General features: G+C 42.6%; 1 protein-coding gene across 2 annotated transcripts; it reads right to left on the bottom strand.

Moving 5' to 3' along the window:
- Positions 1 to 200: 200 nt before the first annotated feature.
- LOC115193922 (potassium voltage-gated channel subfamily G member 3) lies at positions 201 to 27,601 on the bottom strand. 2 transcript variants are annotated; one of them, XM_029753073.1, is made up of 2 exons: positions 27,436 to 27,601; positions 201 to 4,507 (listed from the first exon to the last, which is right to left on the bottom strand). In XM_029753073.1, exons 1-2 carry the CDS (start codon positions 27,507 to 27,509, stop codon positions 3,862 to 3,864), a joined length of 720 nt encoding a protein of 239 aa, XP_029608933.1. In that variant the 5' UTR covers positions 27,510 to 27,601; the 3' UTR covers positions 201 to 3,861. The 2 variants fall into 2 exon arrangements, with proteins under 2 accessions (XP_029608933.1, XP_029608932.1); XM_029753072.1 differs by lacking the exon at positions 27,436 to 27,601 and adding an exon at positions 10,510 to 11,498.
- Between the last annotated feature and the right edge of the window lie 275 nt (positions 27,602 to 27,876).

The raw sequence follows: 27,876 nt of genomic DNA, 5'->3' as shown, positions 1-27,876 counted from the left end.
GCAAGACTGTGTGTTTCTGTAGACTGGATTGTGTTGTTGTGCTGATTGTATCGTACGCATTATTTTTTGTTGTAATGTTGTATTGATTGCTGCTGCCTTCTTGGCCAGGTATCCCTTGATTCTCAATGGACTTTTCCTGGTTAAATAAATACATGTGTACAGTCATATAAGCCCTAAATGTACTCAGACAGACATGCAGATTAGACTTAGATTTTCTTTATTTATATACAACCATTCTATCTGTAAACAACATAAGCTCTATACAAAATAGCTGGTTCCATAAAAAATAAGGGAAAAAAAACTATATGGCTTGCAGAAACAACCATTTCTTCAAGAGATATATGCACTGTTGCACTTGTACATTCTATTGAAGCAGCAATAAGCTAGAGATGCCCACATAAGGTGTTCGGGTGTGACAAAGTACAGTATCCAGAAGTAGCAGGTCCTCTCTATTTATGTGAGTATAAGTCATATTTTAAGTCTTGTAGAAAATGTACAAACTTTTCAAATAATAATTAGGTATTCTTCTCTTGAATTATTTCCATTGTAATACATGTGGGCCCACTTTTGCCCCAACTACATCCACTGTGAGCAAGGAAATCTGTCCTAAAGGGTTTAAGAGCAGTGAAAACATTCTGCACTTATTCTCAAACTGATTTTAGAAATACAACATTTGTTCCAACCAACATCCAATTTCCTTATACCTGATTCTCAACACAACAGTAGCTTTTCCAGAACAGTTCATTTTCAGTTTCAGTCCTTTGTCAAAAATACATATTCTGATGACAACAGAGATACTCACATAATATTGTCCCGGTACAAATATCAATATGGCACTGAGTGGGGCGTGGAGTATTTTAGTATTTCATTGAGAAGAGCGATGTCAGAAGTGACAGGGTGTCAGTCAGACAGACATTAACTAGGTCACGCAATGATTTTATAACCAGTGAACAATGTTTAATCCTCTCAAAATTAGTTTTTATTGCCTGATTTGTAATCCCCTTTTTGTGTGTCAATTGATTTATTCATAATGTCATTTATGATGACCTTTCTGACTTTTCATTATACGCATGTGCAGTTTGGATTGGCAAAATACAAGTGAAATCCACTCTCTTGTTTACCCATGTTATTAAAATGGAGCTCTCCCAGAGAAAAACCACTCACAAAACGCTCACCTTTGTGTGTGTGTGTGTGTGTGTGTGTCTGTGAGAGAGAGAGAAAAAGAAAGTCAGGCAGACAGAAAGATAGACGAAGAAGAAGAGGGACAGAATATGGTTAGAGAAAGTGTAGCTTGTGGTCCATGTGTGGCTTGGATTTTTAATGGTGTTAAGAGTCTCAGTTACCCCTGTAGTAGTTAGAATCCCTGATGAATGTTGTGGAAATTTTCACTAAATTGGAGTAGAATCCAGGGAGATCTGATTGATGTGGATTTATGTCATGGAAAAGTAGGCTGGTCAGATATACAAGTCCTAATTGCTGTGGAGCAATGTGACTTTCTATGAGTTTAGAAATGAGAGCAGAGATAATATGCCCATGTTTGTCGTGTGAAGGATGACAAGAGTAAAGTGACAGGAAATTATTTCCATTGGTAAGGAGGTTCTTATAGAGATAGGCTACATGTTGCTGCCAGTTCCCTTCACGTTCAAAACGCATTGTTTGCTCGTGAATACTAAAGTTGTTTACTCTCAGGATATTGCACCTGTTGGTTTGAGTTCATCGTCGGCATAGAGATATTAGGGCAGTTGGAATTGCAAACTCCCCCTGTTGGAAGTTGTTGAAGTTGTAATGAAATTGGTTTTCCTCCAGGGAAGTTGTAGTGAGAATAGGAAGGAATGCTTAGATGACAGGCTCTTGCAATACAATTCTTCCAATACCTCTGAACAACACCATCCTGCATACTAATATAATGCAAATCTAACATTTTCAAAGTCGATTAAGTCTAGTCAAGCCTTCTCTTCTTCGAGTCCCTGATGCCCAAAGTTCTGAAATAACGGTTTTAAATCAATCTTATCCTATCAACATTCCACACAGTTAAAACATTGTGACTACTGGGTTTGGAAAAGAGCCAAGTGAAAGTGGGGGTAGATCAGAGAGAGCAGATGGGGCTGTCTGCAGCTAGTGGAAACTATAACACTGAGGACAAAGCAAAGGAACTAAATCTGTGTCAAAAGAACCAGCATCACTAGTACAATTAGACTGAGTCCCGGCAGTCAATATCTATCACATCAAATAGAGGACAATAACGCTCATGTACATTAATTATTAACTTGATGATGAACTTTAATTTTCTGCTCCCACTATAAAAGGTGCTACTGGAAGATATAAAACTGCTTTGGTTGAAAATAGAATTCAGATAAAATGAGGTCAAGAACAGATTGGGGTTTTTCAGAGAGCAAAACCTTTACAATATCACATTTACAGATTCTGGTAGCGAACACGAAAACCCAGTCCTAGAGCAAACACATCTATGCACAATCTGAGAAAAAAAAAGAGATGGTGCTTGTCAGTGATAACAGGTAGTGTAGCCTGAAGCCGGCTGATATGAAGAGAACACACGATGATCCCATTCCCAATTCCCCACGAAATAAATTAGTGAAGGCATGATTAAAGCTTTTCAGAATCGCCCAAATTCACTCTGGCAGGAAAGGAGGCCGAATGCGTCACACAAGCCACCCAAACATGGCGTCGACAGAGTGTCGAGGAGAAGCGGGTGGGCCAGACAACAACATTGAGAGGAGTGCCTACCAAGGCTGTGGTGGTTGTGCCGAGTGCCTTTGTAGTGACAGGAAGAGGCTACCAAGGTTGACACCAGCCACAAATGGTTCCACTCCTCCAGTCAGAAGACTCGCAGCGCTCACGAGGCTGAGGCAGACATGCCCTTTCCTCACTGCACTGTGTGGTGTCAGCCGAACCACCAGTTTCTCCATGACACACTCTCGCTCTGTGGCTCCGTGTTCCACATTAAAGACCCGCCTACACAGCTGAGCTGACAGACCCATACGGTACTGTACTCTCTTGTTCAACCCTTTCCACCCCCTCTCTTGGTTTCTGCGAAAAAATACCTTTCAAAACCACTTTGCATTGGTTTGGTTTTCAGGCGGAATGGTTAATAGGTTTAGAATGTGACCTTGTTTGAGTTGTAAATGGGCTCATTCAAATTCACAAAGTGTTGTGTTTTTATATTTGTCAGGTTTGTCTACGCAAAATAAAAGGGGAAGTGTGAGCGTTGAAGTGAAAGATTAAAGGGAACAGTGTTCACTGTACTCATACGCTTTGGTTCTTGGTAATGCATTGTTGTTCACTGACTGGCCAAAGGAACACTAGAAATAAATGATCTATGAAAGAGAAGAGAAACGTTACCTTCCATCCTCACACTGTGACATTGCCAGAAGTGTGGGATTGAAAATTGCATTAAAACTCAAATCCCTTTTGTGGCATGTCGCCATGCAAGAAGAAGGTTTTACTGCGAGACTGGCTAAATTCTGTATAATCCACAGTAATATGAAGGCCTCTGTCTGGTCTGACACAATCCAGTTGCCCTCCAACGATGACATCCTGTCAGGGACATCTGCCCCGAACACCACTGTCACCATGGCAGCTGTGGAAACTGTCCTTGTCCCCATCGGGTTCCGTTACTTCCTATTTGGAATTGACTGTTGAAGAAGAAGGCTGTGCTATATGCAAACCTCAAAACACATAACCTCTCCTACTGATGTTCCAAGACGAGGGATAAATCAACAAAATACGTTAAATAAAGTGTGAGACCAATGATAGAGGCCATGTTTCCGATCGATGCACACTTCCAGGGTGGATGGAGGTCTCTGAAGAGTTGTCAGGGGGTGTAGCGACATCAGGGGTCCCTCAGTCGAGAAACTCTGCGGACAGGCTCCGCGTGCAGCGGGCCGAGCGGAACTTGAGCTCATGGTAGCACTGCACGAAGCTGTGGTAGATAAAGGTGATGGGCAGTGCCAGGAGCACGATGCCGCTCACCACGCACAGGCCACCCAGCACTCGCCCAGGCACGGTGATGGGGTACATGTCTCCATAGCCCACAGTGGTCATGGAGATAATAACCCACCAACAGGCGGCGGGAATGCTGGCGTAGTCCTCGTTCGGCGACTCCAGGTCCAGGCCATGCTCCAGCAGCTGGGCTAGAGCACTGAAAATGGCCATAGGCACGCAGATAAACAGCAGCAGCATCACCATTTCCCGGTAGCAGCGACTCAGCGTTAGCCCCAGAGTCTGCAGGCCCAGGAAGTGACGGGCCAGCTTGATCACCCAGAAAATGCGCATCATGCGCAGAACGCGCAGGGTGACGCCCGCCCGCTGAAGCTGGGAGTTCTCCCCTGTCAGCATCGTCATGGAGATGGAGATGTAGTAGGGCGTGATGGCCAGTAGGTCGATGATGTTGAGGGGTCGTTTGACAAACTCACACTTGTCCCGCGACACGATGAAGCGCACAATGCACTCAGCGGTGAACCAGCCGATACACACAGCCTCGATGATCCTGTGGGAGGGAGAACCAGGCAGAGTTACCGCGAGCATGAGAGCTGGAAATTCCACTATAGGTCTACACACTACTGTATATCTACAAGCAATGGACTACAGACATTACACTCTTACAAAAAAAAAGTTGCTACGTAGAATCCATTTTGGTTTCTGGTAGAACCTTTTCACCGAAGGGTTCTTAAATGGTTTCTTGAGGGTTAGGGCCTATTCGTTGGGTGAAAGTGTTTTGAAACAAAAAAAGGGTTAGCCTACAGCAGTTTCCCAACTCCTGTCCTTGGATACCCCCAACAGCACACATTTTTGTTGTAGCCCCAGACAAACTCACCTGATTCAACTCATTGAGGGCTTGATGATTAGTTGACAAGTTGAATCAGGTATGCTTGTCTGGGGCTTTAACAAAAATGTGTGCTGTTGGGGGTACTCAAGGACTGGAGTTGGGAAACACTGGTCTACAGGGAAAGCCTTTATTAACCCTTTTTTTCTGGTTGAATCAACATTGTTTCCATGTCATTTCAACCAAAAACAATCATGTGATGACGTTGAATCAACGTGGAAAACTGATTGGAGTTGAAAAAAGTAATCAACAAAAGGTAATTTCATCTTTTTTTTCACCCAACTTTTAACCTAAGTCCAATGACATGGTGCCATTTTTTTGTTGATTTCACATTGAATTGACAATTGTTGACAACTCAACCAAATGTAAATCAAAACTAGACGTTGAACTGCCCAGTGGGATATGACTTATGGACGCTCTTTCAATTTATTGCATCAAAATGTTTCTTGATATTCTAACATTTTCACATCGTAATCCTGGTCATTTTGACATCGTAATCCTGTTGTAATTTACCAACCTGACCACCTGAATTTCTTTATGCCAGAACCTGCAGAAGATATTCTGCGTTTTTAAGTGAGGTTGTAATTTACAGCATTATATTTGGCGCCATACTTTGCCTAAGCTACATAGTGAGAAACAACCCTCAGACTGACGTAATCACATGATAATTTACAATGTTCTCAAGTAAACTCATTTGAAAACATATAACTGCAGCAAATGTCAAATCAAAGTAGCATGCACATTTTTGACTTTCATTTGATTCTGAGACCACTCCTGGGCCTGGACATTATAGACAAATGTATTGCAGCTCAGTGTGTACAGAATACTCCAGGCAAGAATATGGTAGAGGTATACTGATAAGGGATTTTAGAGGCTTCTTTTCCACCTTAATTATACCATGAATTAAAGGCAAGTTAGACCTGGTTGAGACTGAGCCCTGACTATGCCTATTAGGTGTAGAGCGCGTGAGGACAGACTGCCACAAATGACCAGAGTAGAGGTAGGGCTGTAATGAGGGATTGCAGTCAGCTAGTCACAAGCCAGTTACAGTTTAGTCCATCAAAATATGCTGTTGTCAAATGCTGATATACAGTGCCTTGCAAAAGTATTCATTCCCCTTGGTGTTTTTCCTATTTTGTTGCATTACAACCTGTAATTTAAAGGGATTTTTATTTGGAATTCATGTAATGGACATACACAAAATAGTCCAAATCAGTGAAGTGAAAAAAATTACTTGTTTAAAAAAAAAAAAAAGTAGTGCGTGCATATGTATTCACCCCCTTTGCTATGAAGCCCCTAAATAAGATCTGGTGCAACCAATTACCTTTAGAAGTCACATAATTAAGTTAGATTGCACACAGGTGGAATTTATTTAAGTGTCACATGATCTGTCACATGATCTCAGTATTTTTACACCTGTTCTGAAAGGCCCCAGAGTCTGCAACACCACTAAGCAAGGGGCACCACCAAGCAAGCGGCACCAGGAAGACCAAGGAGCTCTCCAAACAGGTCAGGGACAACGTTGTGGAGAAGTACAGATCAGGGTTGGGTTAAAAAAAATATCAGAAACTTTGAACATCCCACAGAGCACCATTAAATCCATTATTAAAAAATGGAAAGAATATGGCACCACAACAAACCTGCCAAGAGAGGGCCACCCACCAAAACTCACAGACCAGGCAAGGAGGGCATTAATCAGAGAGGCAACAAAGATACCAAAGATAACCCTGAAGGATCTGCAAAGCTCCACAGCGGAGATTGGAGTATCTATCCATAGGACCTCTTTAAGCCATACACTCCACAGAGCTGGGCTTTACGGAAGAGTGACCAGAGAAAAGCCATTGCTTAAAGAAAAATAAGCAAACACGTTTGGTGTTCGCCAAAAGGCATGTGGGAGACTCCCCAAAAATATGGAAGAAAGTACTCTGTTCAGATGAGACTAAAATTGAGCTTTTTGGCCATCAAAGAAAACGCTATGTCTGGTGCAAACCCAACACCTCTCATCACCCCGAGAACACCATCCCCACAGTGAAGCATGGTGGTGGCAGCATCATGCTGTGGGGATGTATTTCATTGGCAGGGACTAGGAAACTGGTCAAAATTGAAGGAATGATGAATGGAGCTAAAAACAGGGAAATTCTTGAGGAAAACCTGTTTCAGTCTTCCAAAGATTTGAGACTGGGATGGAGGTTCACCTTCCAGCAGGACAATGACCCTAAGCAGACTGCTAAAGCAACACTCGAGTGGTTTAAGGGGAAACATTTAAATGTCTTGGAATGGCATAGACAAAGCCCAGACCTCAATCCAATTCAGAATCTGTGGTATGACTTAAAGATTGCTGTACACCAGCGGAACCCATCCAACTTGAAGGAGCTGAAGCAGTTTTGCCTTGAAGAATGGGCAAAAATCCTAGTGGCTAGATGTGCCAAGCTTATAGAGACATACCCCAAGAGAATTGCAGCTGTAATTGCTGCAAAATGTGTCTCTACAAAGTATTGACTTTGGGGGGGTGAATAGTTATGCACGCTCAAGTTCAGTTTTTTTGTCTTATTTCTTGTTTGTTTCACAATAAAAAATATTTTGCATCTTCAAAGTGGTAGGCATGTTGTGTGAATCAAATGATACAAACCCTCCCCCCAAAAAATGAATTTTAATTTAGTGCATCCTAAGTTGCTTGAGTAGAATGTGAGTACCCTTTACTGTATTACCTTGGAACAACTGGAATTTGTGACATCATGCTCACTTAAAAACATTTGCCCATTTAAAAGGGAAACAAATCAGGTACAACCATAACCTCCCATCACTGGCTTAGAACAATACCTACCTGCATTGCCTACAACTACACACACACACACACAGTGTTGGGTGCCTTTTAGGTACCAATACCTTGAGAGCGGTCCGCGTGGCAGTCATGGATACAAGACAGACACACAGGTTAAAGAGCAGAGTGAGAGCAGACAAGAAAGGGATGACAAACAGCTCTCTAGACAAATGGACAGAAGTATTGGCTGACACACAGTTATATGTATTGATACATGGCTAAATTTGATTGATTCATGTTCTGATCTCCTTCAAAACATCAAAAGTAAACATGAGTCTTTAAAAAAGTAGACATGAAACTGACAGTGTATTACACCAAGAAACAGCAATACATCATTATTTGTACCTGTCTCCTTGACAGTCTATGATAAAGGTAGGTGTACTCTACCTGAAATCAGCACATTGGACAGGTACTGCAGGCTACCACTAAAAATCAGCACTGTAGACAGGTCCTGAGTATTAGTAGGCTACCACCAAAATCAGTGCCTTGGAGAGGTACTGTCAGATGCCACTAAAATTAGTACTTGGAGAGCTACTGTCAGATACCAATAAAATCATTACCTTGGAGAGGTACTGTCGGATGCCACTAAAATCAGCAATTTGGACAGTTACCGATACATACGCGCTCATCCCAAAAGGAAGCCGAGACAGTCACAACTCATTTACATTTACTGCCTTAATCTAAATGTATCACTGTAAACATGTGTTGTCTGTAACAAGAGAGGCAACGCTCCAACTTGTTAAGTTCTTCAGCCTCTCTTGTATTAAAGACTATGACGACATAGTGCTGAAAGATAAAATGCATGACAAAAACGACAATAGTGCAAGGGACAGTGATGCTTCTGGCAATGAACATTTAGATTGGACACCTTTAAGTGTCCGTATAGTATAATATGTCATATTGTAATGACAATTGGCCAACATACAAAATGGAGACTTTGGCACATGAAATGTGTTGTTCACTTGGTAGGATCAGACCAGAAGCTCCCTTGACATTTAACTTTAATAAACATTCAGCTCCTCCTCTGCCCCCTTCCCCACAGGGGTTCTTATAATCTGTTGCCAGGAGACCATGTGGTCGGGGACCAGGGCCGTTTCCAGCATTTCGGGGGCCCTAAGCGAGATTTGGTTAGATAGCTGGCTAGACCAATTTACCTAGCAATCTATAAAATTTAAGCTGACATGGGCTAATTGAGTGACTGTCAGTGAATTACATACCAAGAGGAAAGCTGTTGATGCACTACCAAATTTTGAAATTGTACAGGATTCTACTATCCTAACCAACAGTAAGTTGAGACCCTGACTGGCTTCTAAAAATAATAATAATAGTATATAATATATACACATATACTTTTTTTCCTAACATTTGGTTGGGGCCGCCATAGCGGCCATTTATGTTGCTTAGAAATGGCACTGTCGGGGTCTACTAAATAGTAGGCCCAGTGGTGTAGTTGAGGGAAAACCCACCGTTTGCAGGAAATCGCATTGAAAGTAGGCCTATAGAGAGCGCTACTTGTTTTCACCAAGACAGGCAATAACAGTTTACACACCTTTTTTTGTTCCAGATTGATGTTGAAATTGGACATCTATCCATGTCCTGAGGACATTGGGAAATGCCTTCAAAACTAGCCATAGGGGCAACAGTGTGTTATGGCATTGTGGATGGGTGTAATCCCATGACTCTGGATCAGAAGGTTGCGTGTTCGATCCCAATCATGGACACAGGTTTGAAATGTTTGGTTTTAATCCTATCCAAAACCTTAACCCTTACCTTAACCATTTGGAATGAGTGCCTAAACGGAATGTTTTAACCCCATTCCAAACCTTAACCATTCAGAATGAGTGCTAAACTTAAAGCTGCAATATGTAACTTTTTGGGAGATCAGATCTGTTCTATTTCTATGCCTCCCATCCTTAATTTTCGTTTTTGCACACCAGCTTCAAAACAGCTGAAAATACAATATTTTTGGTAATGGAAAATATATTTCACAGCGGTTTAGATGGTACAATGATTCTCTACACACTATAATTGCTTGTTTTGTCACAGGCTACTATTCAAATTTTAGCAACCAGGAAATGGCGGAGCGATTTCTGAATAGTGCATCTTTAAGGTTTAATGTTTAATGTGCTTAAACGTATTGTAATGCTTAAACTTAATGTAATGTTTTAACTCCATTTCCAAACCTTAACCCTCACCTTAACCATTCGGAATGAGTGCCTTAACTTAATGTCACGCTCTGACCTAGGAGAGCTGTGTTTTTCTTGTTTAGTTAGGTCAGGGTGTGATAGGTGGGTGGGCATTCTATGTTTTCGTTTTCTATGTTTTGGCCAGGTATGGTTTCCAATCAGAGGCAGCTGTCTATCGTTGTCTCTGATTGGAAGCCATACTTAGGCAGCCTGTTTTTCATGTGTTGTTGTTTTCCGTTTTGTCAAGTGTACCTGATGGAACTGTTGGCTGTCATTTTATTGTTTTTGGTTAAGTGTTTCATTAAAGAAAAAGTATGAGCACTCTACACGCTGCGCCTTGGTCCCCTTTATACGACCCGCGTTACACTTAACCCTTAACTTGGTTCCATTCCAGCCGTTACAATGAGCCCGTCCTCCTATAGCTCCTCCCAGCAGTCTCCACTGTATTATATGCAGAATACAACAATGTACATTCTAAATTAGTGTTGGTAGGCCTATGTCACAGCAGCTGAAATAAAACGTTGTGCAGTCTTGTGGTCCTTACAAGTTACAAGTCCATTGAGAAGTAGAGCATTGATCCTATGTAATGTATCAACATCGCAGGCAATCAAATAACGTATAAATCTGGAAATATATAATAAAAGATAGGACATAGATACCCGGATGGATGCTCTAAAGAGTCTGGATTGTACCCGTGTTCCTCCACGCTGTTGTTCTCAGCGGTTTTCCAATCTGGCAAAGTACTCACACAAAGCATCACCATGGACACTAAAACAAATATGACGGACACTGAGGCCAAGATTTGTGCTGCGACTGATGAAGTCGGCTCCTCAAAAGTACTTCTCATTCTCTCCAGCCACTTGGACTCCTCTCTCTCCGTGACCACGCGAGTCACCAAATTCTCGCCCTTCAACTCTTCCTCGAGTTTGACTTCCTCATCGGAGAAATTAATGTACGAGTCGGACATCTTATTGTCCAGTCTCCGCTGGCAGCAAAACTCCAAGTGTGAGCTCTCCAGCCCCCAGTAAATCATCTCTTTATAGAATGATAGCTCGCACATCTGCGGGACGAACCGTAGCTTTCCGTACTTCACGTACAGCATGATGAAACCAAAAGCCTCCGAGTGCCTGTCAAAGAAAAACTCGTTCCGTTCCCGATCATAGTCGTCGCACACTTCCAGTACTTCTTTCTCCGATGCGCATTTGTGCAAACGGCTCACTCTGCTCAGAGGGAAATCCTTTATCACATCGTTAGGGAACGCATATTTTGTGCCACCCACATTAAGGATACAGATGCTCTTCCCAAACTTCATCTTCCAATTGTTGACAGGTGTTTGTAAAGTACTGAAAAAAGGCACCCTCTGCGATTTATACAGCGCCAAAAGGCACCCGTTTCCTTATACAACCATCATGCTTTATCCCTCTCTAAGTCCAATATAGGAGTCAATACGTCGTCATTGTGTTTGGCCGCTATTATTAGCTTTCTTTTGTTATTATCCTCCTTCTGAGAGAGATATCTGACCGACTGGAGTTGTGAAGACCATGCAACAGAGCGCACTCGCCGTTTGCACCTGACTCCTTGTGCACGTCATGGTGTTCTGAGCGCCTGTAACTCAAGTGTCCAAACCAACTAGTCCTCCGTGTGCAGATCCGAGTAGTGTCACACAGGACTCCCGCTCACACACACACACACACACTTCTAGCTTGTATGGCTCCCTGGGCGTACCACCCCCCCAAAAGAAATGCACCATTCTGCACTAACTAATTTTATTCAGACATTTGGAACACAAATAAATAATCATAACATTTAAAACTATATAAATATAAAAAATATATACAAAAATAAGACTCAAATATAAAAAAGAAGTAACTAAGACAAATAGAAACAAATTTGTTTTGATTTGGCACTCAAGCATCAATACATTACCCATCCCCCAACACTGTCAACCAAGAGTCAAGACTAAACCAATTCACCTGGGTGGTGTGCAGACTGGTTTTATATTCTTATCGATTTCGCACAAACCAGAAAAAAATGCAACAATGTCTGTGGAACTATATATTCAAAGTATTATAAATTAATTGTGGGTTTTTTTGGTAGCATTTCGTAGTGTGACTGATTTTACTAATTGCTACTGTAAAACATGGAACTGGAATCCCACAGTACCAATACACGGACTGGACTATGGTATAATGTTCACTACATTACGGGATAGATTTCTTTAAACTTTTATAGTATTCAGTTTTATTGGTAAAAATATTATAAATATAGGCCTAATCACAGTAGGCCCTGATGCCTTTATGTGCTGTTTGACAAATGACTCATCAAATTGGCATATGATAACTTGATCCTTTTGTCAATAGGTTTTATGCAGCGCCACATTATCACAATGTATCGGGTAAGGAATCTACAGCCACATAAAAAAAAACTGTAGGCTTATTAATGGATGATTGCGTTCCTCTTCAGATCCCTGAGATGTTCACATTTAAAAGTATCACAGCAAGAGGGGGGTATCCTGGAAAAATACAGTGTAAGAAACAGATTTGTAGGCAGTCATAAACTGCAGGGCACACGGAGATTCAGCACCATAAATGAACAGAGTCGGCACCTGTTCATGGGAGAATCCTAGTTAATGGAAGTATAGGCCTAAACAGAAAGACAAAGTCTACTAGGGGAATATAGAAATTCTTCCTATTGAACAGGGACCTTGTAGCCAAAGACAGTAGGCTACAGTATGAAGAGAGGCTTCTACTGTTTCTCCAATATAAATACCCGATCACACTTGTAGGCGAAGTCATGGAAACGTTGGCTAGCTGAACTCATGCGTAGAAACACCTCATCGGGTCTGTCTCGGGCCGAACTGCGCATGTGCAGGCCGTCAAATCAAAGGCACTGCTTCGATATAAAGTTGTTTTTGACGTTCATGAAAATATGTCAGTTTGTCACGTTCACGAGGTTGGAGTAATATCATGTTCAACTACTTAACACATTGGCTCGAGTCTAGGTTTTGCCTTTAGATTTAGAGAAAATTAACTGTAAGGAAAAAAAATGAGCCGTTTTCATATTGACTTCTCAAACCCCAGTTCCCGGCCTGGTCTGTTTGGGCTGTTTCACAAGCGTTTCCGAAAGTCTCGTGGTGTTGCGCCTCTGGGTTTATAAACTCTGTGTTGTAGCAATGGTAAGGGCTGAAATGTTGCAGAAGGCAGGTAGGATCAGGTGCAAGTTGTGCTTTTATTTACAGATGACGATGATGATCCAGACATTCAATTGAGATATTTGCAAATCTCCTCAAGTATATATATTTACAAACTTCTCAATAATACTTCCATGAAAAAAGAGAAAATGAATAGGAACAGGCAAATCTGTCTATTCCTTTAAGACTAGGGTTGAATATTTTCCCGGTATTTTACAAATGTACCATGCCTAGAATAAAGACATTCTCTCCCGGTAACCCCAGCCAAAACCGGAAGTGTCATTCAAAAGCATTATGAAGCATATAAATATGTCTGGATTTGATTAGAGCTTTAATCATTATGAAAATGTAAATATGCTACCTGAACCCGATGATGTATTAAATACATTTAATGAGCCCTACATTAACAACATTTAATTAGCCCAAGCCCAAATGATTGTGCCATTGTCCAATATATAAATTATATAGGCTACCGCACATTACACACAACAGAAAAACATTAAAGCCCATAGATGTAGATGGCTATATGTTCTCTTTGGTAAAATGAAGCTAGTTCCTGTAGGCTAATCCTTTTGAGTGTGAACTGTATTACTGTACTGAATTATATGGACTGGAATTATGCACATAATTCAAACCATTGTATGGGTGTTTAACTGGCGGCAGAGAAGTCAGACGCAGGAGAGAAATAACTGTTTCCAACGGCCCAGTTTATTACAAAAACCCACCGGCAAACATAATAATAAAAAAGTAAATGGGTAACATAACCCGACACACACCAGTACAGACGTACACATACACTTACAATAAACAATCTCCGACAAGGACATGAGGGGAAACAGAGGGTTAAATACACAACATGTAATCGGAATCAGATGTGAAGAAAGACAAGACAAAACCAATGGAAAATGAAAAATGGATCAGTGATGGCTAGAAGGCCGGTGACGTCGACCGCCGAACACGCAGAATTGGGGTCGCGAGCCAGACCCGGTCCCCCGGTGTGAACACCGGGGCCTCGCTGCGGGGATGGTCTGCGCCAACTTTCTGGCGCAGTCTCTTTTCGCTACTTTTCTGCACGGATTATCTGAGCAGGTAAAGGATGAGCTAGCTGCTCGGGAACTGCCAGTAGACCTCGACTCTCTTATCGCCTTAACCATTAAAATTGATGGACGCCTAAGGGAAAGCAAGAGTGAGAGAAGGTCTGGTTTCGGGCACACTCGCGCATTAACCTCCAATGGAATCCGGAAGTTTCTGAAGGCAGCTCTTCCAAGAGGAGTCACCCGAGCTCTCTCGTGAATCTACGACGGGTGAGTTGGATACTCCTGTGCCTATGCAGTTGGGAAGAACTAGGCTAGCAGTTTGGGAGTGCTCACGGAGGATGAATAATAATTGTTGTCTGTACTGTGGCAGGGCAGGACATTTTATAGCTACCTGCCCTATTAGGAAACCCTTATCTCTAGTGGGTACCAGTACTATGGTGATTCAGACTGGGAGTTCCCTAATTCCCGCACACCCCTTTTTGCTCTTGTGCTGTGGGGAGACCAATCTTAGTCTCTCCGAATGCTCATCGACTCTGGGGCTGATGAATGTCTTATGGATGCCACGATAGCGTCGGAGCTTGGTATTCCCATTCAGCCTTTCTCTGTGCCCATGGATGCTAGGGCACTGGACGGCCACTCTATAGAGGAAGTCCCCCATAGTACTGTGCCCGTTCAATTACGGGTTTCTGGTAACTACAGTGAAACCATACAGTTCCTCCTCATTGCATCTCACCATGTTCCGGTTGTGTTGGGATTTTCCTGGCTACAAAAACACAGTCCTGTGATTTGACTGGACCGCAAGCTCCCCGCTACCGCATTGGGCAGAGGGTATGGCTTTCCACTCGGGATCTGCCCCTTTGAGTAGAGTCCCGCAAGCTGTTTCCCCGGTTCATTGGTCCTTTTCCCATCTCCAGAGTCCTAAGTTCCACTGCTGTCCATCTTGTGTTACCCCGTGCCCTCCGTATTCACCCTACCTTCCATGTGTCTAGGATTAAGCCTGTGTCTCACTGTCCTTTGTCTTCTGTCTCCAGGCCCATCCCTTCTCCTTTGGTTATTGGTGGTTAGCCAGCGTGTACGGTGTGATGCCTCTTGAAGGTTTGACTACAGGGCAGGGGTTTCCAGTACCTGGTTGACTGGGAGGGTTATGGCCCGGAGGACAGGTGCTGGGTTTCTGCTAAAGACATCTTGGACCTGGCCCTTATCGCCTATTTCCACCGCCAACACCCCGGTCAGCCAGGTATGCGCCCAGGTAGGACGCCAGGTGGCGTCCCTAGGTGGAGGGGAGGTACTGACACACCCTGATCTGTTTTACCTGTCCTTGTGATTGTCTCCACCCCCTCCAGGTGTCGCTTATTTTCCCCAGTGTAGTAATCCCTGTGTTTCCTGTTTCTCTTGGCCAGTTCGTCTTGTATGTTTTCAAGTCAACCAGCATTTTTCCCATTCTCCTGCTTTTTGCAGTATCCTTATTCAAGTCCTCCCGGTTTTGACCCTTCCCTGGTTCTGGACATTGTACCCGCCTGCCTGCCCATTCTGCCTGACTTGACCACGGCCTGTCTGCCACTCTGTACCTCCTAGACTCTGTGGTTTTGACCTTTTTGCCTGTCCACAACCATTTTCTTGCCTACCCCTTTAGATTAATAAACATTGTAAGACTCCAACCATTTGCCTCCTGTGTCTGCGTCTCGCCTTGTGCCTTGATAGCAGAAGGCTAGCGCCACCCTATGGGACTACCAATCACAGCCAGTTGTGATACAGCCTGGAATCGAACCAGGGTCTGTAGTGACGCCTCTTGCACTGAGATGCAGTGCCTTAAACTGCTGCGCCACTCGGGAGCCCACAAATGCAGGCCTACCTGTCACAAGAAAATAAGTTAGCATCATGAGATGATAGTTCTACATTCGTTGTGAACTGCGCTCCATACTGAGATTGACTTTCTGTCCCCATCCTGAGTACGCCCCCATTCTCATCGACAGGCTGCAGTGGGGCAGGTTGAGAGTAGAGGTCGACCGATTATGATTTTTCAATGCCGATACCGATTATTGGAGGACCAAAAAAAGCTGATGCCGATTTTATTCATTTGTAATAATTACAACAATACTGAATGAACACTTATTTTAACTTAATATAATATTATTCAATTTAGCCTCAAATAAATAATGAAACATGTTCCATTTGGTTTAAATAATGCAAAAACAAAGTGTTGGAGAAGAAAGTAAAAGTTCCTTGCTCAGAACATGAGAACATCGAAGCAGCGTTACCCATGCAGAGCAAGGGGAACAACTACTCCAAGTCTCAGAGCGAGTGACGTTTGAAACGTTATTAGCGCGCACCCCGCTAACTAGCTAGCCATTTCACATCGGTTACACCAGCCTAATCTCGGGAGTTGATAGGCTTGAAGTCATAAACAGCACAATGCTTAAAGCATTGCGAAGAGCTGCTGGCAAAATGCACGAAAGTGCTGTTTGAATGAATGCTTACGAGCCTGCTGGTGCCTACCACCGTTCAGTCAGACTGCTCTATCAAATATCAAATCATAGACTTAATTCTAATATAATAAACACACAGAAATACGAGCCTTAGGTCATTAATATGGTCGAATCCGGAAACTATCATCTCGAACCGTTCCGTATTTTATCTAACGGGTAGCATCCCTAAGTCTCTAAATATTCCTGTTACATTGCACAACCTTCAATGTTATGTCATAATTACGTAATATTCTGGCAAATTAGTTCGCAACGAGCCAGGCGGCCCAAACTGTTGCATATACCCTGACTCTGCGTGCAATGAACGCAAGAGAAGTGACACAATTTCACCTGGTTAATATTGCCTGCTAACCTGGATTTCTTTCAGCTAAATATGCAGATTTAAAAATATATACTTCTGTGTATTGATTTTAAGAAAGGCATTGTTGTTTATGGTTAGGTACATGTTGGAGCAACGACAGTCTTTCGTGAATGCGCACCGCATCGATTATATGCAATGCAGGCTAGATAAACTAGTAATATCATCAACCATGTGGAGTTAACTAGTGATTATGATTGATTGTTTTTTATAAGATAAGTTTAATGCTAGCTAGCAACTTACCTTGGCTTCTGACTGCATTCACGTAACAGGCAGGCTCCTCGTGGAGTGCAATGTAAAGCAGGTGGTTAGAGCATTGGACTAGTTAACCGTATGGTTGCAAGATTGAATCCCCGAGCTGACAAGGTAAATCTGTTGTTCTGCCCCTGAACAAGGCAGTAACCCACCGTTCCTAGGCCGTCATTGAAAATAAGAATGTGTACTTAACTGACTTGCCTAGTTAAATAAAGGTGTAAAAAAAAAAAAAAGGCCAAATCGGTACCGATTGTTATGAAAACTTGAATCGGCCCCAATTAATCGGTCAACCTCTAGTTGAGAGCTTCAAGCTCCTTGGTGTCCGCATCACCAACAAACTAACATGGTCCAAGCACACCATGACAGTCGTGAAGCGGGCACGACAAAACCTATTCCCCCTCAGGAGACTGAAAAGATTTGGCATGGGTCCTCAGATCCTCAAAAGGTTATACAGCTGCACAATCGAGAGCATCCTGACTGGTTGCATCACTGCCTAGTGTCGTGTCTTTGGCTATGCCGGATTAAGTGATATGACATGCTAACTTATAAAATGATTTCTCTGTAATTAATATTACCTGATTAAGCTAATCATGTAAATGTAATTAACTAGAAAGTCGGGGCACCACGGAAGAACGTTTATAGAGCTGTTATCTTCCTAATAAACTCTTAAAATACTTAGTAATATTTTACATCGATAGCAGTCAATATTAACCCTTATCTTATTTTCAGTCTCATAATGAAAGTTGTAAATTCTTGGTTATCTTCACGAACCCTGGCTAACAAGTTGAATCAGCAATACAAAATTGGGTTTAATTATTTATTTACTAAATACCTAACTAATCACACAGAATTACAAATACACAGAATACAAATGATGTCATACAGAAAACGTCCCGGTGGACGGAACCTGGTTGCACAAAGGAAAGGGGGTTGGGCTTGAATGAAAGAGCGGGAAGATTTAGGAACAGAGAAACAGCAGCTATGCTATCGTAAATACATTATCTTATGCATTCTAAATTACCGCCCATTTGGAAAAGGAAAATGCAATAAATATTTACTCTGAGCTGCGCTTCGGGAGATTGGTCGTAGATGCTGGCCGGGTTGGCCAACAGATCTTCCTGTACTTGGAAGAATGTCTCTGGTGGTAAATTGGATACGTGGTGGTATCTTCGTCCGTCTGTTAGACTGGATCCGTCGTCCGTCCTTTCCTAGCCCCCGTCTACAGCGGCCGCTGCTAACTCAACAGCTAGGAAGTATCACTTCTGTAGTGAATAAGCTCAAAGTTCATACCATTCGCCATCAAAGCTCACGCCGAGGTTGGCTTAGTTCTCATGTGTGTCCTTCTAACGTAGAGGCTGCAGACCTCACGTACTGGAACTACTGGTTATCTTTTTGTCAAAGGCTTATATAGTGGAGAGGGGGGAAGGAGGTGTTTCATCGTTTATAACCCCTGTCTCTTCACAGGGTTGGGCCACTGATCGAGCAGGGCACTTTCCTTATGAAAACCCAATTCTCTCATTTGGAAGCTAAAATTACATTTAATCTCCTAACAAACAATATCAATAATTTCAATTGCATAACAATTCCATGTGACTCTGATAACTAGAGGGTGTATACTTTCTCAGGTACAGTTTATGTCGTCCTGTCATCAATCATAATGTCCCAGATAACAATGAACTGACCTCCATACTCATTACGTTATCAAGCATATTTCCAACTGGTTTTATTACCAAAATATGGTTCCTTTCCCCATTTGTTTGATGTTCCCAGACTCTCTATATTTAACAGGACAGCAGTCCTTCAGTAGGGTCAGTAAGAGAGGGGAAGGGAGAAAGGTATTTATGGGGGGGGGGGTCATAAACCTCACCCACAGGCCAACGTCATGACACTAGTATGGCAACTGCTCGGCCTCCGACCGCAGGGCACTACAGAGGGTTGTGCGAACAGCCCAGTACATCACTGGGGCCAAGCTTTCTGCCATTCAGGATCTCTATACCAGGTGGTGTCAGAGGAAGGCCCTAAAAATTGTCAGACTCCAGCTACTTTAGTCATAGCCTGTTCTCTCTGCTACCGCACGGCAAGCGGTACCAGAGTGCCAAGTCTAGGTCCGAGGCTTCTAAACAGCTTCAACCTCCAAGCCATAAGACTCCTGAACATCTAGTCAATTGGCTACCCAGACTATTTGCATTGCCCCCCCCCCACACACCACTGCCACTCTGTTGTCATCTATGCATAGTCACTTTAATTAACTCTACCTACATGTACATAATACCTCAACAAACCAGTGCCCCCGCACATTGACTCTGTACTGGCACCCTCCCTGTATGTGTGTGTGTATATATATATATATATTTTTTACTGCTGATCTTTAATTACTTGTTACTTTTATGTCTTCTTAACCAACTGTGCAGTTTCAAAAAATACGGATATGGGCTTGTAAGCAAGCATTTCACTAAGGTACACCTCTTGTATTCGGCCCATGTGACTAATAAAATTTGATTTGATTCATCATGCAGAGGCCATAGAAAAGGCAGATTTAGACCACATGTAATTAACAAGTCCTTTTCACATCATGCTGTTCATATAAATAATATATTATAAATTACCAGTTTCTCGCAGTTATTTGTCCTCGGAAAAGGGAGTGGTTTTGTGTGATAAATCTCAGTAAATCGGGTTCCCAAGCCTCCCCTACCAAAACGCTTATATTGTCTCAGCTCCTCCCTGGGACATCTTCAAAATGACAATTAAACCACATAAGTGTTAAACATGTGAAAGGCATAGTTTTAAAAAATACTTACATTGTATAATAGTCTAAATCTAAAGCAGAAATAGGCCTAATCATTGCCAGAGCCTTTTATAAAAGGAATGTAATTTAATTGAATTCACAATGCTTCGAGTTGGTATTCATGTAATAAGAAGGCATTCCCCTCGACCACGCCCACAATTGGGGAAAACAAACATTCTTCCCCATTGACCCCCGTTGTAAAAGAGCCAACTTCTTCAAAGATTTCTTTTGTTATACAGAAATAACTAAACATGCCGAAAAGCTGCTATGTTGTTCAATGTACATGTAACCAGGTCAAAAATCCGACCTATGGTTCGCGACATTGGGAAATAGAGCCTGCAAGAAGTGCCATGTTTCTTCCGTCTGTTTGGTGTGGAAGAGTGGGAAATTGTGGAGACCCGGTATCGAAGTAGGCTACATGTATATATGTGTGTGGGAAACATTTTGTCACAGCTAAGAAATGTAATTTGTTTAGTATGGTCCGTTTGTAACTCCACTCATTACTTGTAGATGTGTACACTGAGTGTACAAAACATTAAGGACACCTGCTCTTTCCATGACAGACTGACCAGGTGAAAGTTTTGTTCCCGTATTGTCACTTGTTAAATCCACTCCAATCAGTGTAGATGAAGGGGAGGAGACAGGTTAAAGAAGGATAATTAAGCCTTGAGACATGGCTTGGTTGTGTGTGCCATTCAGAGGGTGAATGAGCAAGACAAAAGATTGAAGTGCCTTTGAACGGGGTATGGCAGTAAGTGCCAGATGCACCGGGTTGTGTCAAGAGCTGCAACGTGTGTATCAAGACTTGTCCACCACTCAAAGGACACCCAGCCAACTTGACATAACTGTGGGAAGCATTCGAGTCAACATTGGCCTCTCTGTGGAACGTTTTCCACATCTTGTAGAGTCCATACCCCAACGATTTGAGTCTGTTCTGAGGGCAGGGGGGGGGGGCACACTCATTGTAGTCCGTTTGTTTGTTTGTGTAGCACCGATCTGAAAAGGAACATGAGGGAAGCCCTACAATATTACGTTTTTCTACATAGTGAGAACACTTGGGAGCAGGCCACGTTACATTTATTTTTAGACATTTTGTACTTTTCTTAAATGTCATTTTGTAATTGACTAAAACAAGACAAGAAAATTGCGTTTGAAGAAGGTCAAGTTTTTGCTGTGAGCTAATGGGGTAACCATGGCTTGTTTTCCCCACAGAAGGGTGGGGCTAACGTTCTATCACCAATGGCACCAGCTCAATACAATTTAAGTCATTCAATCATGTACATTTAAAAAATTATATACTGGACTTGTTTCATTTGGATAATGCAAACACTGCTGTTTTCACTCTTCCTGTCCATAATTGGTTTTGAGTGGCTTGTGTGAAGTATACATTTACATCAATCCTTTGTTTTCTCAAATATACATTCATCACCAATAGACTGTCCAGTGAGTCAGTCAGGTGTGTGTTTGTTCACATTGGGTGAGGAGCATTGAGGATGTACACACTACTGCTAGTGATGCACTCATGGCCATTTCTATAATAAGAGCCTAACAGCAGCGCGTACATCACCAGCCCCTCAAATCTCCCCATCAACAACTCTCCCTCCATCTCCCCATCCCTACAAGGCCCACTCACCTCCTCATTGATTATAGCAAGCCCTGATTTGCCTGATTTACGCTATATACTGCAGTAGATTAAGAAATAGATTTGTCCATCCTCATTCAATTGAGCCACTCACTTTGCCCAGTCAATTGAAACTGTTCACAGAACATAAAGTAAGCTGATTTAATTCCATTCCTATGTTCCATGAATGAAGCGGTGGGTGGAGATTAGCTAATCAGGTTAAGGACCCTATTCTTCTTTGTGATGCACTCTTTCAGAGAAATTATGTCACACTAAGGCCCTGCTCTCAAGTGTAGAATCTAATTTACTGTGAAATGGAAAGGGACAGGGGGGAAAGATGGGCCAACATTTATTTCCTGGTGAAGTTGGTAAATGGATGCATCTGCCATACAGAGAGGGGCAAGGGAGTTCCTTGCTGAATCTCATGCAGCTTGGTGCAAATAGTTTTTCTTCGATCGAACACGTACGACATACACACGCATTAATGGTGTAGATAGGTCTACCTGTAGAAATAGCTCATTTTTTCTGCAAATTCAACAGTATGTTCTTGTCCAGGGATGGTCAACTTCAGCGAAGATGAGGGCCACAAACTCCTCATGGTGGGTCACAGTGACTCCTGGGTCTGCGTACCCACATCCATACCCACACATAGGGCTGTTATTGTGTTATCGTGACTCGGTCACGAGTCATGAAGATCTCAGATATCAAGATCTCAGCGATCACTGCCTCATTGCCTGCATCCGTAATGGGTCTGCGACCAAACGACCACCCCTCACCACTGTCAAACGCTCCCTAAAACACTTCTGCGAGCAGGCCTTTCTAATCGACCTGGCCGGGGTATCCTGGAATGACATTGACCTCATCCCCTCAGTAGAGGATTCCTGGTTATTCTTTAAAAGTACCTTCCTCACCATCTTAAATAAGCATGCCCCATTCAAAAAAAAGGTAGAACTAGGAATAGATATAGTCCTTGGTTCACTGCAGACCTGTCTGCCCTTGACCAGCACAAAAACATCCTGTGGCGTTCTGCATTAGCATCGAATAGCCCCCGTGATATATAACTTTTCAGGGCAGTTAGGAACAAATATACACAGACAGTTTGAAAAAGCTAGCCTTAGCTTTCCTAACAGAAATTTGCATCCTGTAGTACAAACTCAAAAAAGTTCTGGGACACTGTAAAGTCCATGGAGAATAAGAGCGCCTCTTCCCAGCTGCCCACTGCTTTGAGGCTAGGGAACACTGTTACCACTGATAAATCCACTATAATTGAGAATTTCAACAAGCATTTCTCTACGGCTGGCCATGCTTTCCACTTGGCTACCCCTACCCCGGTCAACTGCCCGGCACCCTCCACAGCAACCCGCCAAAGCCCCCACCATTTCTGCTTCACCCAGATCCCTATAGCTGATGTTCTGAAAGAGCCGCAAAATCTGGACCCCTACAAATCAGCTGGGCTAGACAATCTGGACCCTCTCTAAAATTATCTGCCGAAATTGCTGCAACCCCTATTACTACCCTCTTCAACCTCTCTTTCGTATCGTCTGAGATTACCAAAGATTGGAAAGCTGCCGTGGTCATCCCCCTCTTCAAAGGGGGTGACACTCTAAACCCAAACTTCTACAGACCTATATCTATCCTACCCTGTCTTTCTAAGGTCTTCGAAAGCCCAGTTAACAAACAGATTACCGACCGTTTCGAATCCCACCGTACCTTCTCCGCTATGCAATCTGGTTTCAGAGCTGGTCATGGGTTCACCTCAGCCACGCTCAAGGTCCTAAACGACATCATAACCGCCATCGATAAGAGACATTACTGTGCAGCCGTATTCATCGACCTGGCCAAGGCTTTCGACTCTGTCAATCACCACATTCTTATTGGCAGACTCGACAGCCTTGGTTTCTCAAATGATTGCCTCGCCTGGTTTACCAACTACTTCTCTGATTGAGTTCAGTGTGTCAAATCGGAGGGCCTGTTGTCCGGACCTCTGGCAGTCTCTGGGGGTGCCACAGGGTTCAATTCTAGGGCCGACTCTCTTCTCTGTATACATCAATGATGTCGCTCTTGCTGCTGGTGATTCTCTGATCCACCTCTACGCAGACGACACCATTCTGTATACCTCTGGCCCCTCTTTGGACACTGTGTTAACTAACATCCAGATGAGCTTCAATGCCATACAACTCTCCTTCCATGGCTTCCAACTGCTCTTAAATGCAAGTAAAACTAAATGCATGCTATTCAATCGATCACTGCCCGCACCCGCCCAGCATCACTACTGTGGATGGCTCTGACTTAGAATACGTGGACAACTACAAATACCTAGGTGTCTGGTTAGACTAAAGTCTCCTTCCAGACTCACATTAAGCATCTCCAATCTAAAATTAAATCTAGAATCGGCTTCCTATATCGCAACAAAGCATCCTTCACTCATGCTGCCAAACATACCCTCGTAAAACTGACCATCCTACCGATCCTCGACTTCGGTGATGTCATCTATAAAATAGCCTCCAACACTCTACAACAGATTGGATGCAGTCTATCACAGTGCCATCCGTTTTGTCACCAAAGCCCCATACACTACTCACCACTGCGACCTGTACGCTCTCGTTGGTTGGCCCTCGCTTCATACTCGTCGCCAAACCCACTGGCTACGGGTTATCTACAAGTCTCTGCTAGCTAAAGCCCCGCCTTATCTCAACTCACTGGTCACCATAGCAGCACCCACCCGTAGCACGCGCTCCAGCAGGTATATCTCACTGGTTACCCCCCAAAGCCAATTCCTCCTTTGGTTGTCTTTCCTTCCAGTTCTCTGCTGCCAATGACTGGAACGAACTGCAAAAATCACTGAAGCTGGAGACTCATATCTCCCTCACTAGCTTTAAGCACCAGCTGTCAGAGCAGCTCACAGATCACTGCACCTGTACATAGCCCATATGTAAACAGCCCATCTATATTGCAATTACTTCACCACCATGGCCTATTTATTGCCTTATCTCCCTTATCTTACCTCATTTGCACTCACTGTATATAGACTTTTTGTTTTCTTTTTTTCTACTGTATTATTAACTGTATGTTTTGTTTATTCCATGTGTAATTCTGTTGTTGTATGTGTCGAATTGCTATGCTTTATCTTGTCCAGGTCGCAGTTGCAAATGAGAACTTGTTCTCAACTAGCCTACCTGGTTAAATAAAGCTGAAATAAAAAAAGAAAATTTAAATGAAGGCAGTCAAATTCCACATAACCGTTTAGTCATGGTAATTAGGCTTCTCCAAGCTCTGACTGTTGATGGTCATTAGTAGCTTACCAAACTTGCTAACTGCCTGATACTCAGCACTCTATTGTCCATCTAATCACTCTGACATCAATGCAAATGTAATCGAATCAAACATTTCATGAGAGCCCATGTTGCGCAACATTTCTATAGGCTATGCAATTGCATGAGAATACAGTGATGGCCTCTTAAAAAGAGGAGGATCCCATCAGCTTTCCATAGGCTAGGCCTACTATATTTATTTCTCAACTTTCCTATTATTAAGCACATTGCTTATCTTTAAAACAGGAGTATAGCCTACCTGGTTGGCATGAAAATGAACCAAGGGAAAAGAGCCCTCCATTCGCTATTTAAGTGCACAGATGCTGCCCCTGATTCGAGACAGATGCATGATAATGGTCCATTCTAAATAAAAACAAATTTAACACGTATATTATTTATTATACTGTATGTAAAAGACAAGATTACATCAAGAATAGTGTGATGGGTGACAATTTTAGCCTATCGCTTGTGAATTATATATTATCACTGTGAATGATGTCCAGCATAAGGCAAGAAACATTGAGTGTTTTTTTGTTGTTGCGACTTTTTCAAATCATAGCCGCACATCTCATGTAGCCTAGCCCATCGGCCTATATGTTTTGATAAGGTTTGTATCACAACTAAAGTGGCTAAATAACTTTTTAAAATTAAGCACATTAATCCGCTTTACAACGTGTGTAGTGCCCAACTGGCATACATACGCATCGCATGAGTTTAAAGTTTGGAGAAAATAAGTTTCACCATAAGAATCCACATTTATTTTTGGTATTTTTTTTACACCCCAATTTCTCCTAAATTTCAATATCTCATCGCTGCAACTCCTCAATGGGCTCGGGAGAGGCAAAAGTGGAATCATGCGTCCTCCGAAACATGACCCGCCTAACTAAGCCAGCTGCACCAATATGTCGGAGGAAACACCGTTCAACTAGCGACCGGGGTCAGCCTGCAGGCACCCGGCCCACCACAAGGAGTTGCTAGGGAGCGATGAGCCAAGAAAAGCCCCCCCCCCCCGGCCAAAACCTTCCCTATTCCGGACGACGCTGGGACAATTGTGTGCCATCCTATGGGACTCCCAGCCACGGTCGGTTGTGGCACAGTCCGGTAATAATTTTTTAAAACTTTTCTAATAAAAGCATTACATTGTGGTCACTTTTGAGAATGGTGTTTTTCTGCTTGTAGCCTACTGTGTGTACTCATTGCTCTGCTTATAATGTGAAGAAATAGCCTAATAGTTTATCAAGATTTTAAGTTAAATGTTCTCATCTGTTGCGTCAGGCTCATTGCTTAAAACAGTTTTCTGATGCTAATGGTTGTATTAATTTGGGATCTATTGCATCCCACAACTGTCCCAGACTATGTTTGGAATATTTATTTATTACACAGAATAGGTCAACTTTTGTACTATGGGGGACAGTAGATTGATATAAGCTAGTGCTTTTGCTGTTTGTTAAGCCTACTCATCTTGTTGGCTGATGAAAAGTAAATGTTGACAGTTCTCCCAATATCTTCAATATGCGCCTTGGAATAGGATAAGGTCGATCGCAGTTGCATCCCCGATGTGTCTGTCTTCCCTTGTAGCCTGTGAGAAAGACCTGATCACGTGACGGAGAGCAATATGAGTGAGAGGTGCTTCGGCATGCAGCTGGGAGAAGGGAATTATAATGATTATATTCAGCCCAAGGGCACAACGCCCACTGGCCGCAAAAGCCATGGATTTTTTTTAGGGGGCATTACAGCCACACAGGGGATGCAGCCGGGAAATTCAAGGCATTATCAAGTGCTTGTCAAATTGTGAATGAGAGATTGATGAAGTGTGTACAGCCTGCGCAAATAACAAAGCAGAGCTTATGCCTTTAATGCAACTTAAAAAAAACAAGGCTGCATTATGTGCCCCATCATGCAGCCTTAGAATGTATTAAAAATCTAAACATATAGCCCAATATTTGTATCACAACTAAAGTTACATAAATAACTGTAAATTAAGCATAAGAGTACCTGTCTCTTTGTTAACTGCTCAACACAGAATAGTACATGTAGTAAATGTGTAGCCCACAGCCATATGGCATAGCCAGATCAGGGCCTAACTTAAGGACAACTCAGAGTATGCTATTCTGTTCTTCTGAAATATACTATTTTCTTCATATCATGTTTCTTCAGACCTATCTAAAATAAATAATGGATTTATTGTGAAGGTGTAGATTATATTGCATGGATTTATTAAACTTTTTAAAATGCTCCAAAGGTCTGCATCAGCGGCTTGTAGGCTATGCTTGGAAGCCAGGAGATGCTAAATGTGTTTGTTAATTAATGGTAAATTACCATGAGACTGGCAGTTATTTGCTTGATAATCACCGGCTGACAGTTTCATAACCGCAACAGCCCTACCCACACATGCAGTCAGAGCCAGCTAATTACACTTTGTTCTCATTAGAATGTTATTTGATTTGAAGTTCTGAGACTTTTCACTCAGGCAGAGTTTGTGCACCTAGGCGAAGTTGCATCTACTCAGTTTGAATACAGCTTGCTTGACTGACAGCTGACTTACCTTGAATACAGCAAAGGACATCCATTTTCTTTGGAGAAATTTCCTTCAACTGCAGTATTTCTATTTGAGGTCATTCAGGTCAGTGAATGTCACGTGAGTGTTGTTATAGGAGAAGTGGAAACCTGTCATGCTCGTCGTAAAGATGGGACCAAGGCGCAGCGGGAATGTGTTTGCTCATCTTCTTTTTCTTACGAAGAGAACCAAAATAAACACTTACTAGAAAAATAACAACGACGAGAAACAGTCCTGTTAGACATACAACTATCCACAAAAACCCATGAAAAAACACCCCTACTAAATAGGACCTTCAATTAGAGGCAACGAGGAACAGCTGCCTCCAATTGAAGGTCAACCCAATAAACTAAACATAGAAATAGAATAACTAGACACAGACATAGAAATAGACTAACATAGAACATTAACCACAAAACCCCGAAACAC

This window comes from Salmo trutta, chromosome 5 (genome assembly GCF_901001165.1).
Source record: "Salmo trutta chromosome 5, fSalTru1.1, whole genome shotgun sequence".
NCBI classification, from domain to species: Eukaryota; Metazoa; Chordata; class Actinopteri; order Salmoniformes; family Salmonidae; genus Salmo; species Salmo trutta.
The sequence above is the reverse complement of the archived record's forward strand: the minus strand, read 5'-3'. Positions and strand labels throughout refer to the sequence as shown.

Coding starts and splice junctions, on each gene's coding strand:
- LOC115193922 (XM_029753072.1), bottom strand. CDS start 11,162: ATGAAGTTTGGGAAGAGCATCTGTATCCTTAATGTGGGTGGCACAAAA. Junction 4,508..10,509: donor TCTTTAGAGCATCCATCCGG/GTATCTATGTCC, acceptor TCCCTCCCACAG/GATCATCGAGGCTGTGTGTA.